The sequence below is a fragment of the Phasianus colchicus genome, chromosome 3 (assembly GCF_987193195.1).
Source record: "Phasianus colchicus chromosome 3, bPhaCol1.hap1.1, whole genome shotgun sequence".
NCBI classification, from domain to species: Eukaryota; Metazoa; Chordata; class Aves; order Galliformes; family Phasianidae; genus Phasianus; species Phasianus colchicus.
Genome location: NC_143438.1, coordinates 59,688,881 through 59,716,642, shown reverse-complemented (window position 1 = coordinate 59,716,642; position 27,762 = coordinate 59,688,881). Strand labels below are relative to the sequence as shown.

At 36.2% G+C, this 27,762-nt stretch overlaps 1 protein-coding gene across 3 annotated transcripts in view; it reads right to left on the bottom strand.

Annotated features, from left to right (window-relative positions):
- Positions 1-27,762, bottom strand: part of NKAIN3 (sodium/potassium transporting ATPase interacting 3) — a 339,390-nt gene that overhangs the window by 78,006 nt on the left and 233,622 nt on the right. For 2 of the 3 annotated variants that reach the window (XM_090138341.1, XM_090138342.1), the window contains exon 4: positions 3,648-3,845. The exons of the other annotated variant lie outside the window; for it this stretch is intronic. In XM_090138341.1, coding sequence (XP_089994467.1) covers positions 3,648-3,845 — 198 coding nt within the window. The remainder of the gene's footprint in view (positions 1-3,647; positions 3,846-27,762) is intronic. 3 annotated transcript variants of the gene reach the window in all.

The window sequence follows — 27,762 nt, the reverse complement described above, 5'->3', positions numbered from 1 at the left end:
GTTTCTGCTTCACAGTGCAGCTGTGAACAAACTTACTGTGATCTACTACAAAACTCTCTGTAAAGACCCCTTTCAGAACCACTAAACTGCCTTGATTTTGACTGGAATATACTCCTATTCTCAAAAACTTCAGGTTTCAATAAAGAAACTTGCATTTTAAATTTAAAGCTACTGCACAGATATTAATAACAAGGTGATATACTATGCATAAAATAAAAGTAATTTTAAATATATTTAAAAAATAAAATTTAAATATATTTATTTTTAATTGCATCTCACTCTCCCATACTTCTCTTGATTTTTCCCCAATCTAAAGAAATACTTAAACCTTCAATACTCAATTCATTTCAATAGTCATGTATAGTACGGAATGAGATACAAAATTACTGTTTCACTGGTAAAATATATTTTCTTTGGAAACAACTATAAGCAAATACAGAAGGAGCTTTAGAGTGTTAGAATTAAATAAATGATTATGTAATATATTCTTCAAAGAAGGGTCTAATATAGTTACAGCTGGAGAACTCTATGCATATAAAAATGTTTTATACCAGTTTAAAAAGAAAAGAAAGATTTCAATAAAAAGTCACGTTTCAGAAATGGAAAACTGCAGTGAATTAAATACCTGGATGGGTATCCAATATTTGCTCCTAGAGGGATTTCTTCTTACTAAGGCTCTGACTCCCTATCAAATGGAACTGTATAGCTTTCCAGTAATTTGGACAGGGGTTAGCATGATAAAATGATCTGTTATGCCAATAAATTTTTTGTTACATTATAAAATGGTTTGTTATGCTACTTCTGCAACATAAAAATGTTATGAAAATTAAGTGGGTTGTAAGGTTCAAAAAGGAATGTTCTACTTTTGAGACTAGATACAATGAGAAGAAAAATAATGAGGGCTACATAACCAGCCTTCTAGCAACTCTTCAGTACTGTAAAAGGACATTTTAACTAACAACTGAAATTAGTATCCCAATTAGGAAAACAGTTATGCATCTGAAATGAATGGGAACCTTCTTGGGTCAACAGAAAATGAGAGGAAAATGAAGCAAGCCTGATAATCTAGGAGGTGACTTCTGTCCTGTGTGACAGTAAATTAAACAAGGCTAAACTACAACTCAGAATGGAAATTGAAGTACAGACTCCTATGCTAATCACAGTGTCTCACAGATGGGATAAGCGAGATAATAAGACAGGAGGAAAACCCTACTTTGCATATTTTGACATTGTGTGTATCAGACAAAAGCAATATCTGAATCTGGCAACTTTAATTCCCAGTCAAGTCTTATAAGTCCCTGTCTCATTTTGAAATTGCAATGTATTGTATACAGAATTCGTTTATGATTGTTCCAGGCAATCATTCACCACACAAGAAATGGACATCTTATGCTTTATGTAATGCTGCACAAATTATTACATCATTTTTGTATTTTTCCATATTAGCATTTCATTATGGCTCAATTTTCTGAGCATGGTGCCCCTAAGATTTCATTCTTGAACGTCCAGCCTGCCTGGACTCTGTTGCCTTTCAGAATCACCTCTCAAAGAATTCTGTGATCCTGCTCTCCACAATTTCAGTCTTAAGGAAAGTCTTAAGGAAACGGGGTCTCACGAGCTCTCAGACTCTTCCACTAAGCATGCAGTTCCTTGGGTCTATCAGCACACAGACCGTGAGCTCCAAACAGCAAGAAACCCTGCTCTGCACCACCTCCTGCACGGAGTGACGACAGGAACAGCATCTCCACACCACTCCCCCTGCTCTCTAAATAGGCTGAAGCCTGCCCCCTGGAAATCCAAGGTAGCAGTTCTGCTAACTGCCATCCTTTCTTCAGTTAAAATAATAATAAAAAAAAATAATAATTTTTTAAAAAAACAACAAAAACAACCCATCATTTCATGATTGCTCTGCTAAGACAGCCTCCAGCTATCACATCACCCATAAGAGCTTCTCTGTTTGCAGACAATAGGACAAGTGGGGCATCTTCCCTAATGGGTTGTCTCAACATCTATCTCAGGAAGTTATCTTCCACACGCTGCAGCAATCTCCAACACAGTTTACTCTTTGCTGTAGTGTATTTCCAGCAGACTTCAGGAAAGTTGAAGGTACCAATGAGACAATGGGCTAGTGACCATGAGACTTCCGGTTGCTTATAGAACATTTCATTTGCTGGTTCATCCTGATTAGGTGTTCTATAGCAGATTCCCATAATAATATCCACCTTCTTGCCCTTTCCCTGACTCAAAGCTTTTATCACTATTACCCAGATCCATGCAGCCAAAGCATTCCTTACCATACAGGGCTAGCTGATCACCTCTACTTCTCTGTCTCTCTCTACTGAAGAGCCTGTAATCATCTATCACAACACTCAGACATGTGAGTTGTCCAATCATTTCATTTAAATGAATTAATGATTTATTCCATTCAAAATATGTCATTACATTGAAAAATGAATCTGAGAAAAATTTCAAACTAACAAAATAAATCTGCCCTAACAGACTCTCTTACTTTACTAGTGGCAGTATTTGCAGTCAGTTAGTACAACAGCTTGAAGTACTGAATAGACTAGGAATACTAGGAATATCTGACCTTTCTTGTTGATCATATAATGGAGCTTGTCTCACCAGCAGGCACGGACAGGAAACCATAATCTTTCCTATGCTATTCAACAAGAACTGGTGGTCATGGTTAGGAGCACAAACCACAAGCATTTGTTCTCAGAATATGCTGCAGATATCTGAGGTGTATCAGACCTATATGCACTCACTTCTGATGGACCATTTCCTTTGTACCACTCCTAACTGTGTAGAGGATGAAACAGATACCACTTCTAGGAGGTCACACAAAGTTTGTGCCAAGCTTTTGAGCTTAAGCAAAACCAGGAATTTGAGGAAATGCTGTGGCTAAAACTGGTCTTCTGCTCTCAAAGTAACTCATCCAGACCCAGTGCTTCCTGGCATTGCCCACAGCCCTCAGATACCTAGTGACTCGTGGCACAGCTCAACAGCTGTGTGATAGACAGCAGACCTCCTCTAATGATTTCTATTGCTTGCAATTTGACTGGCATTGCCACTACAAAAAGTGGATCATGAAAGCAGAGTATTCTGATAACCCAGAGTCTCAGGAAAGAACAGGTAACGTGGTTAAATATGTATACTCTCATTCCTAATATTTCTCTGACCTTTTTCAAGTGTCACATTTATATTTCACATTAGGAGAAGCTAAGCTGTTATCACATGAAATATGTTAACATTCAGGACAGAATAAATAACATCAGCAATAGGGAACTTTGGAAAGGTTTAGGCAAACTAATTTTGGGCAAGTCTGCTCTCCTTTTCCGCAAGTCTGAATGAATGAGAGCTGCGAACTTAAGACAGTTTTCACCTCTCCCAGTGAAGGTCAAAAAAGGAACTATCCCAATTTGTCACCTATACAGAACCTTGGAAGATATAAGCGAAAAGAATAGTGGTGGACATTTTAATAATGTGACTATCATTCTCTAATTCAAAATACAACACAGTTCCAAATCTGTGCTGCTATTCATCAACCACTACATTACCCTATCAAGAAAGAAGCACACAAGAACTGAACTCTGAATGCAAAAAATATTGCTGAAATCTGAGTACAGGAGGAAATAAGGACTTACGGAGAGGAGTATTTGGATAGCGCTGTGAATGACCTCTAGGTACTGGAAATCAATTATGCAGCCTGTCACAGAGACATAGGAGTAATCATCTAGGATGCCAGGAGAAGAAGGACGCACCACCCTTCGTATGCAGCCAGGCCCATGCTCTCGCCACCAAGAACGGTGCATTGAAATGTTAAAGGTCATGAGATCAGTTTCCTAGGAGACAGGGAAGAAAAAAGCATGAAATCCTCTAATTCAGTATTATTTATGATGAAGAAATTGAAATTAAAGATGGTTTTAACTATTTAAAGGAAAACAACGTAACTTACCTTCTCCCTTCACCCACATAATTTTAACATGAAAGTAGATCAATTAAGAGGGAGACAGAAAATTGCAAATGTTTATCATTTATTTGGTAACTGTGCATTGGAACTCCTGTCCAGTAGAAGAACCATCATATCAAGTACAAAACACAGTGCATATCCTATGTCTCCATGGACTTCACTGCTAAAAAGCAATTTTATTATCATTTAATTAAAATGTGTATCAAGAATTAATTCTTTGAACAGGAAGCAGAGAAAGTCTTACTCCATGGTTCTAGAAGTGATCTAAAATAAACTTCCCACATATTTACTTAAATTAATAACTACAGAAAAATCAGGTATTATTTTAAATTGGGCCATGAGATTGTTCCAACTACCAAAGATTCAAATAATAAGCTCTTTGCAGTCAAGGTGTCTGAGACTGGTAAGGAGCATCTCAAACCAACATGAAGTAATCAACATTGCTCTGTGGACAATTTTACATTTGAAAGCATCTCTTTGGAGTTTGCCTTCAAAAGAGAGGGCTCAGGAGTGTTTATTGGCTGAAGACTTGGCCTGGGAGCAAATGAAACCATCTTGATAGAGGAGACTGGGAGATGATACCACTGTATCCTGTGAAGGCAAGATAGAGGCTGGCAGCTCCCTACTTGAAGTTAAGTAGAACCATTTTAATGCCAAAACCAACTTCCACACTGGCAATTAACCTGAAATAAGTCATATTAATACTTTAGATGATCCAGATTTAGGTTTTCCCCATATCAATACATTTCAAGGTAGTTGTAATAATGTGTACAACATTGCTCACTATAGGCTGACAGATTTCCTTATTCTCATATGTGCCAATTTGTGACCATTGCATGTACACCAATGCTGATTCACTTGTACCTCACTCTGAAAATCTGTCCTGTAAGTTTTTCTGTGACAGTTTCACATCGACAAAATGTGTATTTGGTGTAAATTCTTAGTTCTACCTCTGTTAATTGCCTTTATTCTGACCGCATTTGAAAAGTAACCGGTGAATTACATCTTGCCAATCTCTGTAGCTGATAGCTAGTAGTAACAAGTCAGCAGATGTTTTTACTCTCCATAACTTCTTTACCCTTAAAATGAAGATTTGTAGGATCAATCATTCACAGTTGATGAAGCATTTCTCTTTTGACATTGTGTGCTGTTCCTTGATACCAGTTTAGAACATTTTCAGCTGCACTATGAAAACGATTCACAAAATCTGAAGTTGACAGATAATTCAGTGTAATGAAAACGTAATTACAAATACAGTCATAGGAAATAGCAGAGGCTTTCTCTGTACAACAATACCAGAGATTGCACAGTGTTAACAAGTGCTTTTAGCAATTATCAAGTGTAGAAAATGCCATTTATCAAGCAGAATGCACATACTCATCTATTTTGGTAACTCTTTGTTGAGTGCAGAAGTGGATTGTCAGTGTGGGTTAGTCTGTATCAAACGCTGCAAGTTAACATTTCTTTATTGTAACTGTGGGAATAAATTGTGAAATCTATGTGTCAAGTGCCCTCATAGCTTTCTTTGCCCTCAAGTTTTGGTGTTTTTTTGTGTGTTTTTTTTTTTCCCCCCCTCTATTGTTTCTTTATGTTTTGTTTTGGTCTTTATGCTTTATTAGCTATGGTCTGTGCTCATGCCTGTGCTTAGTTCGCAGTCAATGGTGAAGAAAAACAGGAGGTTTGAAAAGGGAAACAGCTCTGCTACCTTGCCAACACCATTAAAACACAGTACTTTGGCATGTAGTTGTCTTTGGCAATTTCAGGTAAAATCTTTTGCTTCTGAAATACTGCTACGTTTGGTTCCTGAGAAGTTTTTTTTTTTTTTTTTTTTTTTTTAATGGCTTAAATTTATGATCATATTTAGAAATATCTCCCTGAATTTGCTGACCATTACATGAGCTTATTTATTAAGAAAACAGTGAACGAGGCGCATCTGCAGACTCTTTTATATTTCAAAGCTGCTGGTGCTTCACTGAGGGAAAGAAACAGCACTACTAAAACAAAAGTTATTTTATCTGATTAAAAAGAGATGTCATCACAGCATTTGCAGCTGCTGTTATTATCATTATTCAGAAATATGGAAAAAGGCCTTAAGAAGAGTACTTCATAACTACTTTTCACTGTGTGCATTATGTCCTGAGTCTCCAAACCAAGTAAAAGGATAATGAAGGCCCAGCAAAGACCAGTTCCAGAAATGCAAACAAAACCACTCAGTGCATGAGCTTGACCTCTAACGTATCACTTCACAAAATGGCAGCCATAAGCTTTTTGAGCTGATAAATGTTAAGCTGCCAATCAATAAATGAAAGCCTAAAAAAAAGAAAATAAAAATCACTCTCCTATCTCTTTTTTTTTTTTTTGAGATTTTTAATCTGTAAAGTGAGTTGAGTATGCCAGGCTTTGAAAAAGTATATCTTTATTCTCCTCCACAGAAACATAAAATTGAAAGACTCTACGCTTGATTGTAAAGGTTTTAAATACCAGCATATTTCTAAGAGTCTTTTAGTATCTGTGAATTCAGTATTTGGAAGCTCTGGATGGTGAAAAAGCTGCCGCTCAAGTGGATTATTCTCAATTATATGTTTAATAGAAGTTAAGAATTCTTAAGAAAGTACAATCAAATTCTTGAATTTTTTTCAGTGGATAACGTGCTGCTTTCCAATGTTAGAAGCAATTGTGAAGCAAACATTTATAACATGCTAACATAACATCACGCTGAAGTTTACACTGTTTATTATTAAAAGTAACAATGAGGATATTTATTTTGTGTTCACCTTATGTACAGTGCTTACAAGAAACTAAAAATGAGAATTTAAGGTTATTTAATAAGAATCACCAGACAAAGTAAGAAAATGCGCTAAAAGTCCATTCCATTTTCTAAGACAAAAAAGTAATGCTGACTTGCCACTCTGTTCCTGCTTTTATGAATGTGGAGAAAAGATTTACATCAAAACCTGATCAATAGCTAATAAAAGGTAATGCACAGTGCTAGGAGAAAACCAGTACATTTTCTTGTAAATCTCTGCTCCCAGTTAAGTTTGTAGTTAAGATGCAGTGATGCTGGCATGGACAATGGAACCACACATTCCATAGTAATTAATTTCAAGGAGACATTAATCTCCATGAGATGCAAACAATGTCTTCCAGTGTTCACAAGACCTGCTGAAATTGTAGAAGAACTCTGGCTAATAGCTGATGCTCATTCTCTAAAGATGCCCCACTGGCAGCATAACATTAATTTTCTAACTACTTTTTTTTCCCTGAAACCACTGTTTCTGGTCATGGCCTGCTCTATGTGTGATCAGTTATGCTCCATCTTCCCTTGCTGTACTGAATGGATTGGTTTTGAAGACCTGGACAGATAAGCCTGAAGAAGTCCCTTGATAAATAGGGAAATTTCTATTACTAGCTCCCACATTTTCTTGTTTGAGATTTTGAATATTGACTCAAAAAAAATTGTTTTCAATTTAAACTCTTGCTTCAGTGTTACACAGATGTTTTTTTACTTGCCCAATGAATTAGTGGTAAAAGCTAGCTCCACTCAGTAATTTTGACACTGATGATGTGGTAAAGTGATGAACCATGCTGCTTCAGGGCAGTCTCTCTAGTTTGTTACTAGTGAAAACATAACACAGCCAGTATATCGCTCTCATCCTGAAGAGAAAAGATACAAGAAGAATATCCTTCAATTCAAGTGCATAGACCCTACTGGGACTACTCAGCTCTCTAAATGAACTGGTATCGTGGACCAAGTGTGCTTATCACCCAATACAATTCAAATTAGAGGTACGGTGTGATGCACGTAAGCCCATTACTCCTAAAAGTTTCCAGTGTCAAGATCTTCAGATAAAACAGATAAGGAAGTCCCAGCATCATGGCCAAAGAATAGGTAAGAGACATTAAGAAGCACAGTCACCCTTTGTGGAGAGTAATCATCATTATTAAGTTTCATCATTCCTCTAACTGAGATTAGAGGTCCCCACTCAAAAAAAAAAAAAGTTCAAGTTAGACAGTACAGTCATTACTATCCTTTATTCTTTTGAGCTTAGTCAGATTTCATTTTAGTGATCTACTCAAATGATAAAAAATAAAAATGATTGCTCTGCATTACTCAATTTACCACACACACAGAAAGTTTTTTTCTGCCTTCCAACAATATTAAAATCAAATTTGCAGAACTTACTTTCAAAGTAGAGTATCTAAGATAAGATGACGACAAAAGAAGCAAACTGCAGCCTTCCTTATGCAACATTAGATTTGGCCATTGTCCCGCTCTAAAGATATTCTGGCAATATTCAGAGTCATGATAAAATCCCAGTTTTATGGCTCATCTCTTTTCCTAGGTCTGCCTCACTTTCGTGGCAGTCTCTGTGTTTGAGAATCAATCCAGAGAGGTAATACAGTATCACTGAAATACACTCTAAGATCAAATGAATAAACAACATGAGACAAGATGATTGGATCCATATGCACCTTACTCATCACTCATCACAGGCAGTTCAGTATGAGCATAAAGAAGCCATGGATGACTGCTTTTCACCCATGGGGTCCTTGACATCTGATTAAGCCATCCACTTAGTCTGAAAAGTACTCTCACCTATTCCCTCTAATGATCCAGACACAGGTAAGAGACAAACAATGTTTGGAGTGATGGCAAACTATGACCACCTTTTTCATATTTGAAGACTGAGACTAGGATAAGGGTTTCTGTAAATTCAAAGCAGATTGTTGTGCTCTTCTGTCAAGCCAAACGTATTTCTGACTGAAGCAAAGAATGAAGACTGAAATGTAACTGTAATAGTGTAATCGAAACTGTAATCAAAGGCAGCATTGGTGTGACATATATATATATATTCATCAGCACATATACTGTGGGAAAACATCTCAGGGCAATACCAAGAACATGTGAAAGAAGGCTTGAAAAAGTCTTCATACACAAAATGTGTAAACAGGATCCAATTACAGATCATAAAAATTTTATGTCTAGAAGATTCTTAAACTATGCACATTTGAAAAAGCAGCTTATAATGTAAATATTCAGTCTCAGGAACACCATTTTAACCTTTTTTTTTTTTTTATCTTTGCCATTGTTTTCAAACAAAAGTGCTCAGATCTCTAAAGAATTCTACATGGTTTTAAATAAAAGGAGATTAAAATTTGTCACTAACATACCTTCCCTCAAAGACAAACTGCTATAGAAAACTCTTTCCACACTGTTTTTCAATATATTATTTTTGATACTTAAAACAGAAGGATTCAACTTGAGCACCATTCTAGTCTCTAAGCATTCTATGAACAGACTGCTTCATCAAGAAAATACGTATTTACTGAGAATACTCTTGAAATGTTAAGAGACTGGATTTCTACTCTTAAAATAGAAATGCCTGGCTTGGCGTTTTCTGTGCTAAAACTGCTTGGTTTTACATAGTTCTCCATCATTCACATTGTGGATGTCCTGATGTGAGAAACTGCAAAACCAATCCTTGCATGAGGTGGTACTTCTAATGTTCCTAGGAAATATATGCAAATAGCAGGCACAATTGGTGCCAAAATCCTACATAATTGCTCCTGTTCCACATATTGAATCTAGCCTCAAACCAAAACAGGATTCATTTTTATTATCATCCGAATAATTTTATTTTGCACACAGTGGTTGTGAAAAAAAGAAAAAAAAAAGAGAAAGCAGGGGGATAAAGGCATGATTTGGAATGAAATGTTGCAATAGCAGTACAGTTAATTTTAATAACTCCCTTTATCTTTGGTTGGCTCTGCATTCTCCCTTTCCAGCCTGAGCTGAGGAATACAACAACTTCCCTGCTAGAAGACAAGGTGAATTCTTTGCAGGAAAAAAGCACATGAGATAGTGAGTCCTAAATTCAAGGATGTGTATGAGAGTCCAAAGACATTAAAATGCACCATAAAAAGACTTTTGAAAGCTCTCTTGAATGTTAAGATTTCCAACAAGAAAAATAACTCCCTTTTTTGAGACTAACGAGAATGTTCCTACCTGCATTCAGGAACACTTTTAAAGATTAATAGGCCAGTTTAGGTAACTGCTGTTCTGTTCTCTGCTTTGCTTGCTTGAAGCAATGCAATTGCTCATTATACTGCCAGCTCCTGTTGTTTTATGGCAAGTCTAGTTACATTTAGTGTTTTTGTTAAAGCCTCCACTCTCAGAGACATGAGATTACAATAAGGATTTCAGTTTGTTATAAGAGAGTGAGCTGAAGAATAGAAACTACAAAAATCACAAACCCTACTGCTAGGCACTTCCAGTCTGTGCTGTAAATGGTATTATTTGATGCTTTTTTTTTTAAAGCTTAGCTCCTGAGACCTGGCTGTGAAGCATCTGGAACACCAGTTCAGATCATGACTATTTAGGGCACTCTGTCACCAACTGTGCAAGATAGTCCCCTAGAGATCTTGGACGCTCATGGATCCTCCAGGGCATAGAAGAGAATCAACTATTTTTTAACCGCCTGATTAAAGAGTTCAAAATTCACATGCACCCCAGAAACCAAGCTGGGTATTCCTTATGATTTCTAATTTTATTGATCAACACACCACATAGTTTATTGCTACTTATGTTAGGAAATTTGAGTACATGACTAAATCTTGAATATTAAGAAAGGACAGGACATGGGTTGTGGATGCCCCATCCCTCGAGGCATTCAGGGCCAGGCTGGATGTGGCTCTGGGCAGCCTGGTCTGGTGGTTGGGGACCCTGCACTTAGCAGGGGGGTTGAAACTAGATGATCATTCTGGTCCTTTTCAACCCAGGCCATTTATGATTTTATGATTTATAAAAAAAAAAAAAAAAAAAAAAGAATTTTAAAATTTTTAGTTATTCTCACAATTCTGAGCAGTTGAAAACATTGCTACCATCTGTACAGGACTGACTGCTACTTTAGAGAAACCTAGTTTTTATTTTTCAGTGTGTGCAGAAGGACATACTGATTCATTGCATCTTTTGAATGTGCTTCTATATAGCTTATTGAATAGAACTGTCTGCCACTAACAGATTGCCAAGAAGCAAGTATCTGTCCTGCTGAAGCCCTCCTGAGGGTTCAGAATACAAAATAAGAGAAGAAGCAGTGAGCAGCAGAAATGTATTGAACTACCAGGGGACTGCTTTTGTCTTATTTTTATTTAAGTCAAGCACAACATGTAACACTTTTTTTCTGCTCTTGAAAGCACACATCCTGATGTGTGCTGATGTGATGATACTTTAAAATATATATATATATATATATATATACATATATATTTCATGCCTGTGATATTAGGTCACCATATTTAAGTCTTCCATTTTTTTTGTGATGCAGTTTCCTAATGATCTTGGCTTTAGCAGAGCAATGCTTTAACCACAGGCCTTGCTTATATTCTACCAGATCAATGAATGTCTCTTAAGTGAGTATATTACTCATATTAAAAAAAAAAATAAATGAAGAGTCCCTTTAGAAAACTTAAGTTTAGATGATGAAATTTAAAATCCTTCCTTTCCCAGAAGAGGAAATGAAGCAGTGACAGTAGAAAAAGATACCATTCTAGGAGAGCTCAGCTAATATGATGTATTGAATTTCAAATTGCCTGTAAGCATTGATCCATATATGAGGTCCCTTAAAACATTTTATGTATATAAATATATCTATACTTTCTATTTTATATATATATACACTAAGTGTGCATTTACATAAACAGATAAAATAAGTATACATATATTTATTATTACCTGCACAAATTAATGACTCAGCAGTGCTTTCCTGAGAACATCTGTCAGCTGTGGTCAAAGCAGGCAGCATTAACAATCACTTTCAGCAATGCATTGTACCCCAGCCCTAATCAAATGAATCTAATCTTCTACGTAACCCATCTTCAAATTTCAGTAACCATCAAACATTCACATGAAACAGAATTCTCATTTGTCCTCTTCAATTATTTTCAGATTTTCAGAAGATTATCTCAGGAACAAGGATCCCTTTTTCTCTGACATATTTTCTCTGTAGCCAGCTTACACTCATAATCAAACTTTTTTTTTTTTTTCCATGAGATTAATTACCAAAATTTACAGATATCTAGTAACTTCAGGATAATCTCATGTGTGTCATGCCAAAGGAAATCAGGGAAGTGCTGTTCCTACCAATTTTTCATACGGAAGAAGTTTCTCACAAAAGTTCTTCTAATCAATTGGGTTTAATATGATGCCCCATATGTATTTTTAATCCAAAAGAGAAAGATACAATGCTCTGTTATGAACTTCAAGTCTAAGCAAATTACTTAACGGTCCAGTAAACAGATAATCAGGTCACTTTAAGGAATGAATGAAAACAGAGAAGCCTAGTGACCCATTCACTCTTTAACATCGCTGATTTGTCTGCAATCTATCATTCAATTTTTAATATAGCCTGCTCCAATAAATAAAAGTAAAATGAGACTACTGCAAAGACGTAAGAGCATATCAATGTTTGAAATGATAGTTACATTTCACTGCCAATTTTGAATTTGAAGAACAATAAGCTACTTCCAGAGAGACTGAAAGCATTGTAAATGACAGCAAGACATAGGCTTAAAAAAACTCAAGTAATATTAACACCCCTTTATATATTTACTGAAATAATTAAATCAAGACTACTACATAAAGGGCTGCCCAATACAAATATTTTTTAGTTTTTCTAAAAACTGTCTTAACAACGAAGCCTGAGTATCTGCAAGTTCTAATACACTTCAGAGATCATTAATCTTCACTATAAACATAGTGAATAAGTAGTATATTTGTATTTTATTTTTAAAGCCACTTAAAAAGCATTAATGTGAAGATGTCAATGTGACTCCAGTAGCAGCTGAAAGTCTGAGCAGTCAACAAAGCCACTGAGCTGATTCAAAAAGCATGCATGCAAGTTACTTAATTTTAACAAGCACCCCATTGATCCTAAAGATCAACATATATTTGCTAGATTAGTACCAGAAAGAGGAGAAGGAATCAGAAAGATTCAGAAAGAGGAGGAGGGAAAAAAAAAAAAAAAAGGAAATTATTATATTACTTCTAGTCTAATTCTATGTCTTGGCAATAGTACAGAATTTCTTAGTACCTGCTATACAGATTTTTGCAACTCAGTTACCCATAGACAGGAATGCTTTAGCATGTTTTGCTCTAAGACTCTAGTTAGGAATGTGAAAACAGTCCACAGGAAATAGTAGTGGATGTTAATGTTACTTCCAGATACAACTGGTGCTGTTTCAAGAATATTGAAACATCATTACACAAGTACATGGATTTGATTTTCAGTCTCTTACTAGAGATACAGCTGCACAGCATCACTACAAGCAACTGGCAGTGCAGAGAAATACGGGAACTTCACACTACTTTGGATTTGGTCACTCTCAGCCTAACTTTGGGACAGGGAAGCCCACACTGATCTGATATAAAAGGATCCGAGTTGATGGCATGGGTACAGATGGGTAACTATAAAGGTTCACTGACTTGCATATCTAGATAACAGAAATGCCTTCGCTACCCATGAAGGAATTCTGCTGTCCTGTTTAGAACCAAAACAGATTTTGCCTACTTGATATTAAGAAGAAAACAACCACCACAACCATTCATGCAAACACAGTGGGGGCATTCAGCCATTCACATACCATAATCAAGTAAATTTCTGCACAGCATGCAGACCACTGTGTAGAGGGTATACTTAGTTTGCAAGATAGAAAACAAGGTAAACGTCTGCATTTGACAATCCTTTAAGAAATTGAAGTTATTTCTGAATTTGTCTTTTGCCGTAAAGAAGTACAAATATTGAATAGTAAAGACTTAAAATCTGAACAGCAAAATTACAATATCCTTATGTTAAAATAAAGGAAAAAGTGGTGAACAGTATCTCACTGTATGATTTAGACTTAATTCAAGTACAATGCCTTCCACAACTTCTTGAATTCCAAGGTATATATCTCAGAAAGATCACAAAGAAAGTGGAAAAACAACCAAGCAGCCTCAGATGAAACACTTCCTATGAAAGCTGACAATTCTTTTTCTCTGAAAGAAAACTCATAAAACTTTGATGAACAGCATACATGGAGATCACATCTCCAGTATGACTTCTTTGGAATTCTCTTACTAAAGAAAGAAAACCCTAAGCAAAGGAAATCTGTTCCTGTTGATTTTTTTGAGCAAGTTAAATTTTTTAAGAACTGTATTTATGTAGATTGTGCTTGCTTACAAAAAGGAAGCAAGAAATAAAACCAAGCAAAAACTCAAACAGAAAAAAACCTCTATTAATACAGCGTGAGTAAATCACACAGAAATAAATCACAGATTACCACAACCAAGCATTAATCCCAGAGTGGTACTATTTCAACTACATTGGTATAATCAAATTAGCTGGATTTCAACTAGAATATAAATAATTATAATGTTTTAGAGGTATTTCAACAGTATTTTTTCAGTTGTGCTACAGGATGCAAAATAAACTGAAATGTTATAAGAAGTTTCATAGAATACAACACAGTAATGTCCATGGTGGTGACTATTCCATTTTGATAATTTAATTAAAAATAAATTTTCATTCCTAACTCCTACAGCAGTATTGCTCAGCCCAAGCTCTTACTTCTTTTAAATTGTAAGATGGTCTGTCAAGGAAATAAATTATCCTACAAAAGTCATGGAAAGGGGCACCAATGACATTACATTTGACTGTTCACTGCAGGTACAACTCAAAGTCCACTCAAGAATTTGCTTTGTATGTGGTTTTTACAAGTTTTTTCAAGAAAATGAGAAAGCCTGCTTGACTTACATCTAATAAGTTTGTTGATTCATATGGACAAAGTACCACCTTGAATGTAAATATACTGAATTCTCAGAGAGACGAACCAAACTTCTCGAAATCCTGAAGAAATGACCAGAACTCTAGCAGAGAGGTGACACAGGATCGCAGATATCAAGCATCTATTCACTACTGCTCTAATTTTGTTATCTAGTCCATTTTGTCTACTTTGATCTGTACAAAAAACAGATGCAAAAGTTATGTGAATAACATCTGGAGACGCATTTGTCTACTGAAACCAACGTATATTTCTGTACTGATACCACCAGAGTTAAGGTTCCACTCCATCTGCATTATTTTTGATTCCCTCTCTGCTTCCTGTTTCACATTTTATGTGGAAACTTGTCTTCAAGACCCTGCTCAAACACAACTCTGGCATTATGCTGGACTGCTACAACTATGACTGTTATCTCTAATCCCTCAAAATTTGAGAAGGATCAGGTGGTTTTCTGAATACAAGAAGAAGTGATCAAGAATAAATGAAAACAACAATAATCTACTGCAATTCACGGTATTTAAAAATATTTTTTTCTGAAAAAAAATCAAATAATTTCTTTTCCACTACTGTAAAATATATGAAAAAAAATACAGTCACAGGAATTGCTCCTTCAGAAGGTAGGACAAGACTGTGGCACCATGAAACTGTAGCTTCTTATATACAATGTGCGTGCTCATCTTTTACACTCTACTCCTTTTTTAAAACTATGAATAGTTACAAACCCTTATATATTATATTAACAACAAGGTATTATTGGAGTACCAGAGAAACGTAATTCAAAACTAATGCTGTGTTCCAGGAGGAGAAATATTCACTAAAAGATCTTCATTCTTTACCACCAAAGCTTTGACTTCCAGATAAAGTGGGCAATGGAATGCATTGGTAGACCTTCATTAAAGCCAATGCAGCTACAAACATTTAGATTGCTAAAGAATTCGGCCTTGGAGATACTGTCATCGAGGGAGAAGAGAAATTGGGCATTAGATTCTAGTTTGGAAAAGCCAGTAATAGAATAAGAAACATCAACTCTTCTGAACAATGACAGCACCCCTTGGGTAATTAGAATTTCTGGAACAGCAACATTCTAGGTATTAATGCCACTGGCATTTATAATAAGAGAGTAATTATTAGAAGTTTAAAAGTCTCCTGCGACTGAGGTTTACTGTTAACTTACAATCAAATAACTTGTGTCATCATATTTTATTCATGCCTATTGCTGTGACTAATTCCAGGAGTCTGACTGGAAATTCAGAAACTGATACCAATATTACCTTGTTAGCACTTAATTACCACCATGTCCAGAAAGGTCTGTTCTCCTATATATGTATACATTATTTTCAAGGATGGTTTTAGAGAAGTATTTTCATTGATCTTTACACATAAAGATTAGTTGCCACTATGAAATTTAAAATACCACAAATATTTCTTTTATTTCAATTCTTGATTTTGTGAAGTGCATAAAATATTAAAGCTACACTAATGCTCCATTGAGATTGTTGATTAGTTAGTTCAAGGTCAATGCTGGGCTACTTATTATGAATTGTTAACGTTCAGGTTTTACCTTCAGGCTAACTGTCTACAAAGAGGGGAAAAGTAGCTCCAGACCATCTCTGCTTCCACAAAACCTTACAGCAGCTGAATCCAGGAGCAGGACTTTTGTTGCCCCCTATTCCACCAATAAAAATAGCCCCTCTCCCTGGACTCCACTGTATGTAACTGTGGAGTAATGGAAGGCAATGACAGTACTTTCTACTAGAACAGGAACACTCTTATAAAGATATCTACTAAGATTTAGTTTAGAAAGCAAAATAGAAGAAGGTAGCTCACCCTTTCTAGAGACTGGTGATGTCTTAAAAAGAGTGCAGTCTGAAGAGCGAGATACTGCTCCCTTGGCTACTAACTCTTAAATGAGGGTAAGGAGGGGTGGTCCCAGGGTCCAGCCCTTTAGGTTGCTCAGGTGCATTACTTGCACCTGAGCTCCCTAGGTTAGCCACACCTTCTCAACTGGTGCTCAACCACTGCTTCAGGTCGTGACTGGCAATTCTCATACAATAATGCACTACTTAAGGATTATTTTTTTTGTACGCTCTTAGTGATGCAAACAGGTGATGAAGATTTATGACAAAGCAGACTCAAAAACTTATTTAAAACAAGATTATTGCATTGTCTTTAATAGATCTTCCCAACAAAGAGTGGTGCCCATCTCGTACTGTCTGTTTGCCCTCCAGTTCTCCAGATATTTCTGAAAGTGGGACCAGATAGACACCATGTGTAACAACATGATAATCAGTAGGATGTTGTCACAGACAAAATGCTGAAAGCAATGTCATCATTAACATCCTCCTCTTCAGTTTAGGCCTGATTTTTTTCCTGAAGCACAAGATAATGTAGAATAGATTAGCAGTATCAGACAGGCAAGGAGATACCATCAGTCCAAGTAGCAATCAGGTGCATTACTCCCACTCCATCATTTCTCAAATGTCAGACAAGAAACTTATTTTTCTGTTCCAAAATATGGCTTTTTACCCATAGCCAAATGGTGCAATAGCAATGACAGAGCTCTTAATTTTCAAAAAATGGCTACAGATTGTTAAAGAATAATTTCAGTGTACTAGAAAACAGTGTTGATGTCAGTGCTGCTCTGCAAGTGGTTTATGCTCTCAGTCCATCATCCAGTGCAATCTTCAATGCTACTAGTAGTGACAGTCTGAGAAAGGAAAATAGTTAAACAGCACAGCTAATGTTGAGAACTTTATTTTGTAATGATTTCTCTGGAAGATTTCCCAGATTACATATCTGACATAGTAGCCTGTACATCAGAAAACAAGTCTCACTGGAGATGCACTGAGAACAGCTACATTTATTCACAGTGGGTAGGCTGCTTTCCCTCCCTTCTTCTGACATAACTGTGTCTGTTACTTCAGCTTTCAAAGAATTCAGCCAGTTACTAAGGCCACTAAGGTTGATCATCTTCCAATTCCCAATATTCAGTTGCATCACCACAAACAGGAAAGGTTGAAAAAAAGTATCTTCAGTGCAGTCAAGATGATTTTTTTTTTTTTTTACCTCATTGTGATATTTTTAATTACTTCCTATGTTTCTATCCTCGGTTATAATATGGAAGTGCTATTGAAGGTCATGACACCACTGTTACATTTCCAGGAATTAATACTTTTAATTAATACTTTTCATTATTTTTTAATGTACTACAAATATCAGAATCAATTTTCCATATGTAATATTTTATCTCTTATATAATTTAATTTTTAGAATATATCCATTCATATTGGTCTTGGTTTCAGCTCGTATAGAGTTATTTTTTCACAGTGTCTAGTATGATGCTATGTTTTGGCTATAGGAGAAAAACAACATCGACACTACACCGATGTTGCCAAGGCCATTCCAGTTTTTCCAGCTTCTCTGCCCATAAGTGGTCTGGGAGGCACAAGGAGCTGGGAGGGAACAGAACCAGGACAGCTGACCTAAACTGACCAAAGTGATATTCCATACCACGGGATACCATGTGCAAAACTATAAAACTGAGGGAATAGGCCAGGTGAGGAGCTGCTGCTCAGGGACTGACTGGGCATTGATCAGCAGGTGGTGAGAAGTTGTTCTGTGCATTGCTTGTTTTGTAAATACATGTGTATATATATATAAATATAATTACCATTCTCTCTTTCTCTTCTGCATTAATAAATAGTTTTCATCTCAACCTACACGTTCTACCTTTTTTTTTTTTCCTAATGGGAAGATGAAGAGTGAGTGAACAGCTGTGTGGTGCTGAGCTTTTTTGCCAGGTTAAATACTGATAATTTTGTACAGAGTTTATGGACACATAAAATTAAAAAATAAATGTTGAACAAATCATCACACGCTTTCATCACTGCCATCATGTTTGTTCACAGAGCTGGCAGTCAGTGAAGAGGACATCACATCATATACAAAGAAGTTCTTTTATTTCTGACAAAACTAAAAGATGGCAACCTGGTGTTTTTTTCCAAGATGCCCAATAGTAAAGTGATACATACTACACAGACTGAATAGCAATTATTTTATGGCTGTTTACGAGGGTGGGTAGTGACAGGACAAAGGGGAATGGTTTTAAACTGAGACAGGGGAGGTTTAGTTTAGATATTAGGAAGAAGTTTTTCACACAGAGCATGGTGATGCAATGGAACAGGTTGCCCAAGGAGGCTGTGGATGCCCCATCCCTGGAGGCATTCAAGACCAGGCTGAATGTGGCTCTGGGCAGCCTGGTCTGGTGGTTGGGGACCCTGCATGTAGCAGGGGGGGTTGAAACTAGATGATCATTGTGGTCCTTTTCAACCAGGCCACTCTATGATTCTATGATTCTATTTGTGCTGTATTCCTATATTAAACTGCATACATTTGAAAAGAGTGCAACGCAGCCACACTTGCAGCCCACTCTTTCCTCCAAAATGATACTCTGTCTTTGCCTTGTGAGGAGAATAACAGAAAGAAAATCCTCATTATAAAGGAAAAAAAATGACAGAACTGCTTAAGGAACTTATGTTTGTTTTTATGACTTGGAATAAATTTAAGAAACAAAAAGCATGATTATTTCACAAGTAATTTAGTGTTTTGTAGAGGATCATTTACAATATTAGAAGAAAAAAGAAAGAGATAATTATGTACTAGTTAGGGTACTGTGTCATCTGCTTTTACATTCTAATTAAGAACAGTAACTGAGCAACCACAACACACAAAGTGAGAGTGTCCTTTGTTTTCTCTCTATGGCTGAGGGGGCACTATCTCCATGGGACAGCCCTTCCAGTCCTTTTCCTTCCCTGGCCCTTTCTGCAAAAAACCCTTTGTATGGAGGCCTCAGACACTCCCATTCAAAATCTTACAAATACTAAAAATGAAACTGTGAGGACCCATTTTCATTTCATGGCTATTATGGAGAAAATAAGTTATATATCTTTGATGCAATTTCATTTGTTTTGCAGTCCCATAAAGGCACCTATATGTATGCTCCCCAAGAAGCAGAGTACATCTCTGTCATAAGGACAGTCATAAGCTCAAGTGTGCTGAGGTTATTCAAAAGAGCCAAAGTACAATCACAGTCTTTTAATTCATATATCTTTTTTACTTGGAAAATCTCTATGATTTAATATCTTATAAGTGAGGGCTTTGCTTGTTCTGTGGCCTCCATAACTTAACTATTACATGAAAGTTTTCTTAGGTTTGACTATCATTTCATTGAAGCCTTACAGAAAACTTTTGACTACATTTACTCCATAAATGAAAATAAAATCCATTCTTGATAGATAAAAGAGAAAAAGCAAAAACATTTAAAACCAAAGATGAGAAAAGATACCACTAGTTCAAAAGCCAAGAAAAGGGGAAAAAAATGACATCTTTAACACACTTATTTGATGGAAAACTAACTGCTGATGGTATAGACTGAGACTAAAAGATTGTCATTTTTTAACCACTGAAGATTAGATTATGATAGCGTCCCTAAAGAAAAGAGCTTCTGGTTATTAAAGCTTTACGTAGTAAAGTTTCACGTAGTTCAGAGGGCTTTAAAGATAATGAAACTTAATAGAATAGAAAGTGCTTTTCAAGTCAGTGACCTGAGAATAAGGTGTACACTGTTCTTAACATGACTTGTCACAAAAACAGTCATCTAGTGTAATAACTGAGCCTTCTCTAATTAGAAGGTCTCCCCAGAGTACCAAAAAATTGACAACAAGCGATATCTAGCGTTAATCTTTAACATTCCCGCTCTGACTGTAACTTTGACTCTCCAATTACTATACATCAAAAAGCCATTTTTAAGGATCTTAATTAATATTTAAATAGAAGGATAAGCTGATACGGTTTTACCGCATTGTCCCTTGATAATAATCATTTTCTTTAAATAAAGAAAATAGAGGGAGATTTTCATGGGTGGTAATGGTTTCTGAGTCAGAAACTCTCACTGAGGAGAATGGCAGTGAAAGAATCTTAGGCATCATAGAGATAAGAGATAAAAAGAAAGCTTTATCTCTCTTTATCAGTTAATTAGTTAAAGCTTATGTTTAATTTTACCAATTCTTACTACTCATTACATGAATCTAATTTACAGAGACATGCAGTCCATTTAAGCATTAATCTGAAGCATTTCAATGGCACACATTAAGAACACTTTTCAGAGTATCAAAAGGAAACCAAGGATTAGACTCTCAGGAGAACAGATCAATCTCACTTATCTTCAGTAGGTCTAAAAAAGTCTAAAAATTAAGTACCTAATTTTACTCAGTTTTCTATCCCTCTTGCAAAGAGAGATGTAGCTCTAAATGGCAGTTGTTCCTACAGTAGGTATTTAAAAGATGTAAGATGCCTCTGGAGAATGTCTTCTGCTGAAGATGGAAGGAGACCCCGTAATCAACCTAGACTAGTTGAATATGAATAATCCTCCAAAACACTTTGAAATGTAAATCAAGACTTTAAATCTAGAAGACAAGATCTGTGCTACATTCATTTATTGAATAACTTTTTTTTTTTTTTCATCATTTAGAGCTACAGATGAGGATAATTCATTTATATGTAGAAGTTGCTTTCAAATACTGGAAGATAGTGTATACTCAAGTCACTACTTCATATTTCTGAAGTGAAAAATTAAAATAGACATTTTAAAGGCATGAAACAGATTGGTTTTCTTTAAATGCGATAATCATATTAATAGTAACAATTATTAGTTATAGAATTTTTCTTTGATAAAATACTCAATTCCAGAATGACATTTCTGTCCTTTTATTTCAGTGTGGGAAACCTAATCCAATTTCCAGCTACAAATAACATTATTCTGAGCCCTTCATTTTTTAAAATATGTTGACAAATATGTGATAAAGTAGAAGGGAAATAAAGTGACGAAGAAACAGAAAAGGCTGAGATATGTGGAAAATTTAATAGGATGAACTGTCTTCCACTTTGGTAGACATTAAGTACAGGGAAGATATCACATCCATCTGTAAGTATGCTGAAATGTGTAAAACAGCATCCAGCTGAACTTCACTGACTGAAGTGCTGCTCCTGACTGGCCTGTTCCAGAGGAGCAAAAAGTACTCCCAAGAATGGGACTTTCTAAGGAGCTAACTGTACTCTACTTGGGCAAGGTCATTGTAGGCAGTCCAGCAGAAAAGCAGGAACTATCCTGAAGTCTGTCTGGATAGTTCAGAGTTTTGGGTACCATGTATCCAAACCAGGACAATATGCTCAAGTTCATCAAATGGATTTGAAAAACTTACAAGAATGTAGTGGAATAATCAGAAGAAAGCCAAGGGATGCTTGGGATAACCCAACTCCATTGCTCTAAACAGTAACCACTGAAGATTGCGTTAGTTTGTTTCCAGGAAAGTCAAACAAAGAAATAAACATGGAAATGCCATAGAATCATAGAAACATAGAATCACAGAATCATAGAATCACAAGGTTGGAAACGACCTGCAAGATCATCTAGTCCAACCACCTTCCCATTCCTATTAGTACCACAAGCTACTAAACCATATCTCGCAGCTCCTCATCCAGGCACCTCTTGAACGCTGCCAGGGATGGCGACTCCACCACCTCCCTGGGCAGCCATTCCAGTGCCTGACCACCCTGAGATAAAAATTTTCTCCTAATGTCCAACCTAAACCTCCTCTGGTACAAAACGTTTTTCAAGCCTCCTTTCTAAAGAAGCTTTATAATCCACCCTCACATGAAAGGATAAATAAGGTTTATAGCTCTTAAAATGCATGGTAATAAGCCCCTTCTGTGTGGATTGTGAAAAAATATCCATTTTGCAGTTTAGAGATGATTCAACATTGAAACTCCTGACACACACTGCTCCATCAGACTTCCATTCCTGTTTTGTCTAGTTTGATCTCTGTTACCTTGCCTATATGCTTTACTTTTTCTGCTGCAGCAGACATTTCTTATCCCACAATCTCTAGTATTCACTCAGAAAGAATTTCTGAGAAGGGCTAAATACTTTCCTCATTACTTGTATACATTTATATTTGCACCACACTTAGAAAAAAAAAAAAAAAAAAAACAACCTATTTTTGTGCATTTAAAATATATCAGTACCTACAAAATATCTATTTCATAATTATTTCCTCCCTCTCCAATTAAAACAAAAAAACTGATATATTAAAAGTAGAAGATTGGAAATTTAGTAGAATATTAGAAGTTTGCACTTTTAAGGTAAAGAGAAGAATAATCAGTGTACTATTAGAATGACTTGGCATTTTGTAGCAAGTAACTTATACTGCATTTATCAAACTGAAAGGATTAGGGTGCATAATCTTTTCTGCTTCTTACACTTCAATGAACTTGATTTAGCCATAAACTTTTCTTCTGTGAAACACCTTTACACACCTATAATATACAAAGGTTTTAAAACAAATCTGCAAAGACTGCATTACAATTTTCTCCAGAAAAACACTGCTTTAAGAAAGTCGTTTTCTTCTTCTTCCTTTCTTTCTTTCTTCTTCTTTTTTTTTTTTTTTTCCTCCTTCCAGGTACAGAAATCATTCTACTAATCTCCTTAAAAGTGAAAAAGTCTCCACCAGACAATAATTGTGAGTGAGTATATTTCAATAGCTACAGTTACAGTTACTCTTGCAAGCACACTGGCAAAATTCTGCACTTAATGCCAATATTAAAGTAGTGTTAAATATGAAAGTCCAAGCTCAGATAATACTCAACAATTATTTTAGGGTGCACTGGATAATGCTAAGGAATATGAATGACAATACACTTCATATTGAAAGAGAACTTTGACTTCAAAGTATTCCATGATGGAGTGACGGCACTGGTGGACAAAGAAAAGACAACTGATGTCATCTACCTGGACTTCTGCAAGGGTTATGACATGGTACCTCACCTTATCTAAATTGAAGAGATACACATTTGAGGGTTGGACTATTCATTGAGTAAGGAATTGGTTGGAAGGTGACAGCCAGAGGGTTGTGATCAATGGCTCTATGTCCAGGTGGAGGCTGGTGATGAATGGTGTCCCGCCAGGGTCTGTCTTGAGACTTCTTTATCAATAACATCGATGATGGGATTGAGTGCACCTCCAGCAAGTTTGCTGATGACACTGAGCTGAGTGGTGCTCTCGATATGGCAGAAGGAAGGGATCCAGACAAACCTTGGTAAAAGGCGGGCTCATGTGAACTTAATGGGGTTCAACAAAGCAAAGTGCAAGTTTCAACCCTCCTGTCACAGGCAGAGTTGCCAATCACTAGTTCAGGTACTAGATAAGGTTGCCCAGGGCCCCGTCCAACCTGGCCTTGAACACCTCCAGGGACGGGACATCCATACCCTCTCTGGGCAGCCTGTTCCAGCACCTCACCCCTACAGTGAAAAATCTTACCCAGATATCTAATCCCTTCCTTTAGTTTAAAATCCCTTCCTTTTTCCTTATCACTATCTGCCCATGTAAAATGTTGAATTCACTCCTGTTTATAAACTCTCTTTGAATATTGGAAGGTCTTAAGGAGGTCTCCTTGCAGCCTTCTCTTCTCCAGACTGAACAAGCCTAGCTCCTTCAGCTTGTCTTCATAGGAGAGGTACTCCAGCACTCTGATAAATGTTAAAAGATATTAATTATGCTAAGGTAACTGAATTATTTTTTCAAAGATACAAGTTTCAAGAACAGATCAGAAAAAAAGTTTTCATGCATATCTGAAGGGAAAGATATGATGTAGGTTTATGTTTAGTCTATTGAATCCAGCTCATGGGTATGAAATTGAAATGCAGCAACTATGAAAGTGCTTTAATTAAATGATTAAATGACACATGGACAGAGTAGTAGTGTATTTGATTTCTCTACCATTGGAGCTGAAAGTGCAGAATAAAATGTGGTTACCTCCTAGAATTTATTTTAAAAGATCAAAATCCTAACGTTTCTAAAATAATTATTCAAAATAAATAAACATAGGATTTGTGTTTCATAATAGTAGGCATATCATGCACTCTGCTCTGATGTGTACTGCATTCTCTGATCTGCTGTCTTTTCCTGTCAGCATTGTGTGTTCACTTCATGTTTTGCTTGATAAAGAGGCACTAATCAACTCAGCATCCCTATGAAAACTAAATCCAACAAGTTCACGGAGAAAATAGAAAAACAATATGTTACGCTCTACATTTTTCTTGACTGATTCTAAGGGAAGCAAAAACAAAATAAGAACTCTTCCCTGATAGACTGGGGCTTTTAATTATTATACTATTATAAAAATATTATCATCAGTATTACTTATATGTATATAATTACTATACCATTGTTATATAGATCTGAAACTGATCAACTAGCTATATTTAAAAAAACAAATAGCACTACACTCAGGAGAGCTTGCCCTCTGTCGCCTGACGTCACATTTAACTTTATACAAAATCCACAAATAACACTTTCTGGTTGTATGAACGTTAACAGAAGGACAATTGTTGGCTAACTGGAAAATAAAATAAGTACTTCTTTTTAATGAATGATTTCATACAACTTTTGCTGTGTCAACAGAAATTTTCAAGTAAGGAAAAAGCAACTTTAAAGTCAAACCGCAGCTGACATGTCTTTTATCTCCATGTAAGAAACGGTATTTCTTCCCCCTTCTGGGTGACAAAGGACTGCAAGCACACCCTACCTGTGAAGGACTGCAAACAGATTTCTAATCTTAGATCTGTAAACATAAAATTATGGATAGTACCATCTTTAAGCAATCAAGTATACTAACCAATTACCAGAAGCATCTTTATATAATCAACATTGGTGTGATGACATTTAAATAATTTAACTTTCTACATGGCCATTAAAGTAAGGAGCTAAAGAACTAAAGTTTCAGCGAGATTATGTTTTCAATATAAAATGCTTGGAGGAATTTTCCTTACTTGTTCTATTTTTCAAGGAGTATATAAACATGAAACAAAATCATTATTAATTCCATGGGAGATACTTTATACATCCTGAGCAATTAACTGTTTCTACAGAACATTTGTCAGACACTTTTGAAGTATTCCAGTTGTTTAATGACTAATTATCATCCAACCTGCAGTTTTTAGATCTTGTGAAAATAGTGACTTTTAGTATACGGGGGAAAAAAAAGGAAAAAAGAAAGAGATAATTATGTACTAGTTAGGGTAATGTGTCATCTGTTTTTACAGTCTAATTAAGAAGATGTTACATTATTATATAGAAAAATACAACCTGACAAGCAGTGAGGTTGCATAATTAGGATACCATCTCAGTCGTGATGTTAGATGTAAGGCCAAAGAGCAAATCATTTCATCTCCCACAAAGAACAAGTGAGTGCACTCCCACAGTGCTACTGCTAGCATGATATAGTGTTTATGCACAATGAGGAAAAGCAGATACTGTTGCTATTGCCAAAGCTCTGGCTTGTAGCAGGAGCACAAACACCTAAAAATACTGTCACAGAGCAACATGGAGTAACAGAAGTGCTTGATAAAACATGAGTATATATGGAAGTGGAAGGAGTCACAACTACGGAGACTTCTGGGGAAAATATTTGTCCCTGGTTTTGTACCAGTGAAGAAGGGATCAAAGTGATGTACCTGACATGCCTGCATCTGTAAAACACAATTGAGGTCTCAGTCCCAGTCTACAGGACTCCATCTGGAGACGAGGAATTATAAGGCTAAGAGCAATCTGGTTTATTTTATTGCATATATTACAGTCCTCCAGCTGGAATCCTGGCAGGTTGACAGCATAAACCCCAGATGGGAAAGATTTGGGGCATCTAAACTTTGTTTCATTTATGTACCATTTGTACCTGCTAAATGTCATGGTCATACTTGTCCCCATGGCTCTGACCCTGGCTGCAGTAGTAGCCACTCAGGTTTGCTGATAAAGTTGCCAAATCTGACATTATTTCTTTACTGCCTTCAGAAGCTCTAGCTATCAGCACTGCTCTCCTTAGAGAGGAGCAGGAAAGCCATTCCAACTCCTACCAGTAGAACAGAGGCAACTAATTCCAGAGTATTACAAAGGCTTCTTTCCATGGTTTTCCTGCAAGTTTCAGTTTCTGAGTGCAATATAACAGATGGAGTAACACACAGACATCACTAACATTTGGTGCTGAGTGTGCAAATGTGTATTTTGAATAGTGCCAATCTGAAGAGCCAAAGTTCATCTACAAGTAGAGCCAAGTAGGAAAGAGGAGAAAGGGGAAAAGTCAAAGTGGAGGGGAGGGACAGCAGTGCCTACCTCTATTCTCTTCCCTTGAGTTCTGAGTTCCCTTGAGCAACAGAGTCAAATTAGAACTGGAGAGAAATAAATGAAGATGAGTACAGGGAGAGAGGAAGGTGCATCCAGTGGAAACAGCTCCCTTATTTCTCATGCTCAAACTGATGAAAATCATTCCTCTTGATGCTGCATCGGCATTGACAACCACATCCTGCCAAATGCAGAATTACTTTTCTGTGTTTTGCTGAGTAAAATAAAGAGAAAATAATAATTCTACATTGAAGTGAAAGGAAAACAAAGGAATATACAAGCTTAATGTTTAAAAATAGATACTAACTAGACTAACTACAGACTAACTAGATAGAAAATGGTGGAAAATAATTATTTAAAGGGAGTGTGTTAAGTAACCTAGAAAGTGAGCGGGTGATACACAGAGAGGAAAACAAGGACTATATATACACAATAAAGTCTATTATTTAGGAAAACTTCTGCTTATTAAAAAAAAAAAAAAAAAGTGCTTTGTAGACAATTCCTTGATAAATGTTAAAAGGACTTAACTAGCTTTTGGTAACAACTTTTTTCACTCCCTGTGTAATTTTCATGACCTATCCTGCAATTTTTGGTACACTGTCTATGCTTAGAAAACAAGAGAAAACATTTGCACACAGAAATATCACTTGCATGTTGAAATTGGCTATTGAAGGAACTTATTTCATCTGCATGCACTTATCTACATGCAGATTGTGATTTTATGCTGTAAATTCTGGTTCAT